Source organism: Haematobia irritans, chromosome 5 (assembly GCF_050003625.1).
Source record: "Haematobia irritans isolate KBUSLIRL chromosome 5, ASM5000362v1, whole genome shotgun sequence".
Lineage (NCBI taxonomy): Eukaryota > Metazoa > Arthropoda > Insecta > Diptera > Muscidae > Haematobia > Haematobia irritans.
Window position 1 is genome coordinate 152,568,233 of NC_134401.1, and position 10,365 is coordinate 152,578,597.

General features: G+C 30.0%; 1 protein-coding gene across 1 annotated transcript; it reads left to right on the forward strand.

Moving 5' to 3' along the window:
* The first annotated feature begins 343 nt into the window (after positions 1-343).
* On the forward strand, positions 344-3,886 carry LOC142239188 (glutathione S-transferase 1-like). Its single transcript, XM_075310954.1, has 3 exons — positions 344-676; positions 749-859; positions 3,176-3,886. Exons 2-3 carry the CDS (start codon positions 765-767, stop codon positions 3,750-3,752), a joined length of 672 nt encoding a protein of 223 aa, XP_075167069.1. The 5' UTR covers positions 344-676; positions 749-764; the 3' UTR covers positions 3,753-3,886.
* Positions 3,887-10,365: the final 6,479 nt, after the last annotated feature.

The window sequence follows — 10,365 nt, forward strand, 5'->3', positions numbered from 1 at the left end:
GTGGCTGTTCTTCAGATATTTTCTATTTGACCTTTTTTAGAGATCAAGGTAAGAAGTAAAAATAGGCCAGTATGAATAACCCAAAAAAAAACCAACATTTCGGCAGGTTATATTAGAGCACCTTGCTACTTATTTTTGATCAACTCAGTGCAATAGTCAAGGGTAAAGAGCAAAAACGACTAATTTCAAAATTTACATAACTTCCAATACTTCGTGTATATAAAGGAGATAGTACATAGTATATCGAAATTTAATTCAGTGTTTTTTCCAAATTCAATCACATTAAAAAAATCGATGATAGCATTTCCAAAATGATACTACAAACCATTTTAATCTTGATTGTCTGTTTAGTACTAGAATTTAAACGAATTCTGAAATTAAATTGCATGGGATTTTTATGTAGTAAACAATACTCGTATGTATATACCATATAGTGAATATAGTATTTTGATGTTTAATTAAAAAAAATTGTTTGTGTTCTCAAAAAATCTATAATTATAACCTGCTGCACCTTTTGTATGTATCAAATTTAGAATGCTTTAAGTCATTATTTGTGCCTTGAGATAAGAAAAGATTTAAAAACAATGTGCAATCTGCAATTTTTATATAAATCCTCTATGGCTTGCAATTAGAAACCATTATTCAAAAGACTTTCAGTCAAAAGGGCCCATATCAGGTATTTATGAATATCAGAAAAGTCAATCATTTGTCTATACCTAAAATGTTTATTTATTCTTAAATAATACAGATAAACACTATAAATAATGGAGAAATTAATTCTATATATGAGCCCGGTCAGTGCTCCTTCTAGATCGGTAATATATCTGGCTAAGTACATTGGAGTGGATTTGGAATACAGGTAATTATAAGATATATTTATTGAACCGACACCAAAAGATCTAAAAGAAGATCGATACTTTTTGAGGTATTTTGACAACGTTTTTTATAGAAATAAAATTTTGACAAAATTTTCTATAGAAATAAAATTTTGATAAAAATTTTATATAGAATAAAATTTTAATAAAATTTTCTGTAGAAATAAAATTTTGACAAAATTTTCATAGAAATAAAATTTTGATAAAATTTTCTATGGAAAAAAAATTACAAAATTTTCTATAGAAATAAAAGTTTGACGAAATTTTCTATAGAAATAAACGTTTGACGAAATTTTCTATAGAAATAAAATTTTGACAAAATTTTCTATAGAAATAAAATTTTGACAAAATTTTCATATAAATAAAATTTTGACAAAATTTTCATATAAATAAAATTTTGACAAAATTTTCCATAAAATTAAATTTTAACATAATTTCTATAGAAATAAAATTTTAACAAAATTTTCTATAGAAAAAACATTTGACAAAATTTTCTATAGATATAAAATTTTGGCAAAATTTTCTAATAGAAATAAAATTTTGACAAAATTTTCTAATAGCAATAAAATTTTGACAAAATTTTCTAATAGCAATAAAATTTTGACAAATTTTTCTATAGAATTACAATTTTGCCAAATTTTCTATAGAATTACAATTTTGCCAAATTTTCTATAGAAATAAAATTTTGACAAAATTTTTTATAGAAATAAAATTTTGACAAAATTTTCTATAGAAATAAAATTTTGACAAAATTTTCTATAGAAATAAAATTTTGACAAAATTTTCTATAGAAATAAAATTTTGACAAAATTTTCTATAGAAATAAAATTTTGACAAAATTTTCTATAGAAATAAAATTTTGACAAAGTTTTCTATAGAAATAAAATTTTGACAAAATTTTCTATAGAAATAAAATTTTGACAAAATTTTCTATAAGAAGTAAATTTGAGAAAAATTTCAATAGAAAAAAAATTTGAGAAAATTTTATATAGAAATAAACTTACGACATAATTCTATAGAAATAACATTTTGACAAAATTTTCTATAGAAATAAAATTTTGACAAAATTTTCTATAGAAATAAAATTTTGAAAAAATTTTCTATAAGAAGTAAATTTGAAAAAAATTTCAATAGAAAAAAAAATTTGAGAAAATTTTATATAGAAATAAACTTACGACAAAATTTTCTATAGAAATAAAATTTTGACAAAATGTTCTATAGAAATAAAATTTTGACAAAATGTTCTATAGAAATAAAATTTTGACAAAATTTTCTATAGAAATAAAATTTTGAAAAAATTTTCTATAGAAATAAAATTTTGACAAAATATTCTATAGAAATAAAATTATGAGAAAATTTTCTATAAAAACAAAATTCGGACAAGATTTTGTATAGAAACAACATTTTGACAAAATTTTCTATAGAAATAAAATTTTGACAAAAATTTCTATAGAAATAAAATATTGACAAAATTTTCTATAGAAATAAAATTTTGACAAAATTTTCCATAGAAATAAAATTTTGACAAAATTTTCTATAGAAATAAAATTTTGACAAATTTTTGTACAGAAATAAATTTATGACAAATTTTTCTAATAGAAATAAAATTTTCTATAGAATTACAATTTTCCCAAATTTTCTATAGAAATAAAATTTTGACAAAATTTTCTATAGAAATAAAATTTTGACAAAATTTTCTATAGAAATAAAATTTTGACAAAATTTTCTATAGAATTACAATTTTGCCAAATTTTCTTTAGAAATAAAATTTTGACAAAATTTTCTATAGAACTAAAATTTTGACAAAATTTTATATAATAAAATTTTGAAAAAAATTTCTATAGAAATTAAATTTTGACAAAATTTTTCCATAGAAATAAAATTTTGACAAAATTTTCTATAGAATTACAATTTTGCCAAATTTTCTATAAAAATAAAATTTTGACAAAATTTTCTATAGAACTAAAATTTTGACAAAATTTTCTATAGAAATAAAATTTTGACAAAATTTTCTATAGAAATAAAATTTTGACAAAATTTTCTTTAGAAATAAAATTTTGACAAAATTTTCTAATAGAAATACAATTTTGTCAAAATTTTTCATTAGAAATAAAATTTTGACAAAATTTTCTATAGAAATAAAATTTTTTACAGAAATAAAATTTTGACAAAATTTTCTATAGAAATGAAATTCTGACAAAAATTTTCTATAGAAATAAAATTTTGACAAAATGTGAAAATGTGAAAAACAATAAACAAATCGACTGGGACACAAATTCAAATTTCTTTTTTTATTACAGACATATTAACCTCATGAGAAGAGAAACCCTAAAGCCAGATTTCCTTAAATTGAATCCCTTACATACCGTACCAACACTTGTCGATGGTAAATCTATTATTTATGACTCGCATGCCATTTGTGCATATCTTGTAGAGAAATATGCCAAAAACGATCATTTGTATCCAAAGGATTTGACAAACCGTGCCCTTGTAGATGCAATTTTGCATTTCGATTCATGTGATTTATTCTCACCAATGCGCTTAATGTATGTTGCTGTGTTTTACCATGGTTCGTATGAGTTATCCAAGGAAATAATGAATTCTATAAAACAATCTTGGGAGACTTTGGAGCATCTTTTGGAGAAGCATGAATATCTTTGTGGTAATGAAATGACTATAGCCGATATCTGTTGTATTGCTACCATATCCGCTGTGGTTACCAATGTTCCTATTGATGAGAAGATGAATCCGAAATTATATGCGTGGTTGAATCGTATGCGTTCCAAGTCATTTTATGATGATGATGGTGCTGAAGGTTTGCAGAAACTTGTAATGGAAAAATTAGAAGAAAATCGCAAGGGAAAGGTAGCAAAATAGGTCACTACCTAAAAAAACCTTTCAGGATGCCATAGGCTCTTTGTGAAAATCGATATTGAAAATGTGAACAATTTAACTTGAATTTCTGCAATAGAATTTTATAAATAAAAGAAGTGTCTTTTTTTATATATCAATCAAGTCTACCAATTAGTTTGTATGGTATGACAGAGATGGTGTGCGTTTGCCTGTCGGTATTCATCTGTAGCGAATGCCTTCTGCGGACAGTATTCCAGCACATTCTGAGCCTCTGAGCGCGACCATAGGTATCAACAAAAAGGATGTACTCTACACAGAAAAATGAGTCAGTAATGAAATTAATTGTTCCAAATAATTTTTTAATTGAAATTGTTTTTAAATTAGGAGCTATACTTGATTTTACATCTACAGAATTAGTGCACTGAAAAAAATTTCACGAAAAATTTTCCAATTAAAGTCTTAATTGAGTTTTAAAAAATATTCAATTAAAAATTTAATTAATTCAACAAATTGTTTAATTGAAACAAAAAATTAATAGTATCAATTAATTGTTTAATTGGACCAATTAAGTTTTTAATTGACGTTTAATTAATTTTTTAATTGATACTATCATTTCTGTGATTGAAGACATTTCAATTAAAAACTTAATTGGATCAATTAATTTCGTGACTGAATCAGAAAATTGTTTTTGTGTAGGCCACTACTACTGAATTCAATCGGAAATCGCTCAATTAGTGTGGCTAATGTGGCCAAATTTGTTAAAATCGGGCAATATATTTATGTAAGAGCTTTATGTAAGTCTGAATAAGATCGGCTAATACATCTAAATTTGAAGTTTGAGTATTGTGGCCAAAATTCTGAAAATCGGGTAATACATATATATTGGAGCTATATATAAATCTGCACCGATTTGGATGATATTTTGCAGGTTTACTATAGAAAATTAATTAGTGACAGCTTTGAGCAATATCGGTTAATAAAAAACGGTTTCATGGCCTATTTTGAGGAAATCGGGCGATACATATGTATATGGGAGCGATATCTAAATCAATAATATGAAAACTTTTCACAGATTTTTTTTAATTTTATTTCTATAGAAAATTTTTTCAAAATTTTATTTTAATAGAAAATTTTGTCAAAATTGTATTATATTTGTACAAAGATTTATTTAGGCAAAGGCCAACTATCATAAACCTTTTTTCGGACGGTTCGAGTGTGGTTCACTTTGGGTTTAGTGAACTACCCGAATTTATTCTGATAATAGGTTGATAGTTTTGCTGCATGTAGAGGATGCTGATGAGGAATCTGGTAATTCCGAAACATGCGTCCATCCAACCATCTTGCAGTCTAAAGGGCTTTGCCCAAATAAATTTGACAAACATTATTTTCCTCTGTTGGTTAAGCTACTCTTGTAGTTTAGTCAACGCAATGGTTTTAAAGCTGAGATCAAAACAACAAATATGATTGAAGTACAAACCAACAATAAAAAAAACGAAAAATTTTATTTCTATAGAAAATTTTGTCAAAATTTTATTTCTATAGAAAATTTTGTCAAAGAAATTTTATTTCTATATAATTTCAAGCCGAACAAAATTAATAATCAGAAGAAAATTTTATTTTAATAGTAAATTTTGCCAATATTTTATTTCTATAGAACATTTTATCAACATTTTATTTCTATAGAAAATTTTGTCTAAATTTTATTTCTATAAATAGAAAATTTTCTCAAAATTTTATTTCTATAGAAATGTTGTCAAAATTTTATTTTTATAGAAAATTTTGTTAAAATTTTATTTCTATAGAAAATTTTGTCAAAATTTTATTTCTGTAGAAAATTTTGTCAAAATTGTATTTCTTTTATTTTCGTCAAAATATTATTTCTATAGAAAAAAATATTTTAAAAATTCTACCGAAACATCAAGAATTCTATCAATCTACCAAACAATAAAAATCTACCATTTTCGGTAGAATTATACCAACAGTGGCAACCCTGATTAGAATACGTTCTTCGTTCTAGTTTGATCGTTTCGTTAAAAAGTGCAATCTGACCCCATTTATGGGCGATATAAATATATGGGAGCTATATCTCAATTTTATACGATTTTTTCCAAATTCAGTTAATAATTGCTACCAAGACGATATATATTTTATGGGTTCTAAATTCAATATTTCTGGTCGGCATATGTTTTGGCAGATTAAAGTTATTATACCCTGAACACTATGTATTTTAGGTTATAAATATACTTGATTAAAAAGTTTAATGATTTCTTCGGCATATTGGGTCCATTAATATTTAAATTAAAAATTTTAACATTTTCAATCATTTTCTTAATTGACATTATTTGTTAATTTATTTAATTTAAAAATATAATTGTATCAATTAAGTTCTTAATTTAGTACGCTTTCAACTTGAATAAACTTTTTAATTGCAAATGGTAATATTTTTTTCTGCGTATACAAAAGTCGAAAATTTACCATTCGACTAATCGACATTTTAAAATCGTCGTAGTTGACTTTTTAAAAATGGAATGTGATGTAGGTTTTATATGGACATTTACCAACATATAGGAAATTTTCAACATTTAAAAGCTCATAGTTTAAAAATTGAATTTTCCAAATTTACAAAAGGTCAAAAGTTCCAAATATTTAAAATCAATCTTATGGACTTCTATTACAATCCTTATTTATTACTGTTACGTTTTTATATTTAGGCGTTTTTAATTACCCGACAATTAAAACACAGTTCTTTTGAATAACGACAATCTACAATTTATTTACTTTGACTTCACACTTTACAATTCGTTCACACTGAAGTTATTCGTTTGACGCTTTAATTAAGACTGACTCGTTAGCAGCATGCGAGCGCTTTTATATATGACGGTGTGGCAATACGAGAACATTCTGGTAGCACTACAATATTCTGGCAACGCCAGAACATTCTTAGACAATGCTAGAAGGATCTACGACCATTAAGTAATTCGTCTGGTGGCTGCCAAACACATACACACTCACATAGATATATGCTCGCATTACTACAACAACAATGACAATAGACAATGAGATGAAATGAGAAAGCAAAATAACAAAGCAAAGGGGTTGTTATTCTATGAGAGAGTAAGAACTAACATTTCGGTAAGCAAACAAAAGAACATAAAAGAAATTCAGGAAAATACTAGAAAATGAATAGATGATTCCAACAAGTGATAGCGAAATTTTATCGTTACAATTTGAAATTTTAAATTAACGGAAACTAATTTAAATAAGCTTATATCTATAATTATCAAATTCGTAACACTGCCTCCCGCTTAAGCCTGTTCGTCCCGAACAGGCACAGAACCTGTTCCGTAAGGAGACAATCGTTCCAGATGTACAACTTTCATCTTTGATCTAGGGCTGTTGTCCTTCTGAATCCGGTATACAACATCATTGATCTTCTTGATGACTTTGTATGGGCCTTCCCACTGTGTTTGCAGTTTAGGACACAATCCTTTCTTTCGTTGCGGGTTAAATAGCAGAACCAATTCTTCTTCTTGGAAGCCCTCAGTATTTACAGCACGATCGTATCTCGCCTTCATTCTGTTGCTGACCATTTTTATTTTGTTGCGCACTGATTCGTGAACTTCACCGAAAGTGTTTGGGATGTCGTTTCTGTTTTCTTCCATGGCGAGCTCATTAGGTTTAGCGCCGAATATCAGATCTCCAGGCAACTTCAACTCAGTTCCGAATAGAACATTGGCCGGTGTTCGAGAGGTGGAATCATGAATGGCAGATCTATACGACAGCAAAAACTTTGGTATATGCTCGTCCCAGTCCCTCTGGCCGTTGTCCACTACTTTTCGAAGATGTTCCTCCAGAGTGCGATTAAACCTTTCTACCATGCCATCGGATTGTGGATGTAATGGCGTAGTCCTCGTTTTCTTGATACCAAGGGATTCACACATCTCTTTGAATATGGCCGATTCAAAATTTCTTCCCTGGTCTGAGTGAATCTCGGACGGCACACCGTAGCGACATATCCAGTTTTTGTTGACCACATCCACAATCGTTTTTGCCTCTTGGTTTGGAATTGCATACACCTCCGGCCATTTGCTGAAGTAATCCATGACCACAAGGACATAACGGTTTCCAGAATCACTTACTGGGAAAGGGCCTGCCACGTCCATTGCTATTCTTTCAAACGGGGCTCCTGGTCTATATTCTTGCATAGGACCTCGACTTTTCCTTGTTGGACCTTTCGCCTTCATGCACTTCTCGCAATTGGCTACCCATTCAGCAATTGATTTCTGGCATCCAACCCAGTAGAATCGTTGCTTCACTTTCTCGGCGGTTTTGGTTATTCCCAGATGACCTCCACTGGGACCATTATGGAACTCCGCCAAAACGTCTCTTATTTTGGAATCCGGTACGATGATCAAATTTCGGTTGCTCTTGCCATCTTCGCTTTCCCATTTACGTTGCAGGGATCCATTGACTAGAACTAAACTATCCCATTGAGCCCAGTATGCTTTCATCAGTGGACTTTCGGCTGCGATGTCTTTCTTGCTGGGTTTCTTATTTTCTTGTTTTGCCGAAATAATTTTTCTCAGAATGGGATCTTTACGTTGCTCTGTTGACCAGTCTGTGCCAGATTCGATGTGTAGCTGCCTGACATTTACAACTGTCTCCTATGGTTCAGCCTTCGAGTAGCGTCCGTTTTCTACATTGCAATGCCGTCGTGTCAAGGCTTGATGAATAACTTGTTTGCCACCTTTTCTATTATCCGCAAAATTTGAATTTGAGTCGCTTGGCTTTGTAGTCGGCTTCTTCTGACTATTGTTTAATGGAGATGGCGAGATTGACCCCGACGTTTTACGCCACGCTTTACATTCCCGGGAAAGATGTCCAGCCTTATCACAGTTATAGCAATTTATTCTAGATTTATTTGCCTGCTGCTTCATTTCTTGCATTATCTGCTTTAGAGCCTCTTTTACCAATTCAATGACCGATTTCGATTCTTCACACTCGGTCTCTACTCTGCGTACTTTGTGAATTTGAGGCCGTGCCAGCAATCTCGCAGTCTCTTGTACAAGTGCAAATGTCACTGTTTCTGTGAATGTAGCTTTTTGTGCGGCATATGTTGCACATTTTATGTCTGGGTCTCGAATGCCATTCACAAAGGTCTCAATTTTGATGCGGTCCACAAGTGGGTGACTCTCTCCTGGATATGCCAAAAGCACCAACCGCTCAACCTCTGTTGCAAAGTCTTGTAGAGTCTCATTTGACTTCTGGACTCTTCCTCTTAATTCCATTCTGAAGATGTCTTGCTTATGTTCTCCACCGTACTTGCGTTGTAGCGCAGCTATTACTTCCTTATAGTTATTTCTGGAAGAAGTTGGGATACTTTGTATTACATCGGCAGCATTACCCTTCAATGCCAACAGAAGTTCAATTGCTCTGTCGTTGTCATTCCACATGTTTCTGGATGCCACCGTCTCAAATTGGAATTTGAAAACATCAAATGAAGATGAACCATAAAAAACAGGAGTTTTGATTTTTGGGCCCTCGATTACGCGCAGTGGACCACCTTTCATTTCTAGTTCTGACATTTTTTTCTCAAGGTGTAGAAATTTTTCATCGTGAACCACAAATTTCTTATCCAATTCCACAATTTGACTTTCAATGTGGTCTACGCGTTTCTCCATACCTTCCGAAAGTTGTTGTAACTTTTCATTAAGAATTCTAGAATTTTCGTCAAATTTCTCCACCAAAAGAAGAGAATTTTCTTCCATCATTTTTCTAGAATTTTCTTGCATTTTTAGAGCGTTTTCTTCCAGCAATTTTCTAGAATTTTCTTCCATTTTTAGAGAATTTGCTTCCAGTTTTCTAGAATTCTCTTCCATCATTTTGCTCAAAACATTGAGCATTGAGGTGTAATCCACAACACTCGAAGCCACAGATGGAGTTTCTACACTGCTTGTATTGACGAGTATTGATTCATCAATGTCTTCCTTATAATCAAACTCATGCGTCGCAATGTCCATATTACGCCGTTCAAACTCTTCCAGTAGACGCTTTTGAAGCTGGGCCTTATTTTTTCGTTATTTCACTTCCGACACCAATTGTTACGTTTTTATATTTAGGCGTTTTTAATTACCCGACAATTAAAACACAGTTCTTTTGAATAACGACAATCTACAATTTATTTACTTTGACTTCACACTTTACAATTCGTTCACACTGAAGTTATTCGTTTGACGCTTTAATTAAGACTGACTCGTTAGCAGCATGCGAGCGCTTTTATATATGACTGTGTGGCAATACGAGAACATTCTGGTAGCACTACAATATTCTGGCAACGCCAGAACATTCTTAGACAATGCTAGAAGGATCTACGACCATTAAGTAATTCGTCTGGTGGCTGCCAAACACATACACACTCACATAGATATATGCTCGCATTACTACAACAACAATGACAATAGACAATGAGATGAAATGAGAAAGCAAAATAACAAAGCAAAGGGGTTGTTATTCTATGAGAGAGTAAGAACTAACATTTCGGTAAGCAAACAAAAGAACATAAAAGAAATTCAGGAAAATACTAGAAAATGAATAGATGATTCCAACAAGTGATAGCGAAATTTTATCGTTACAATTT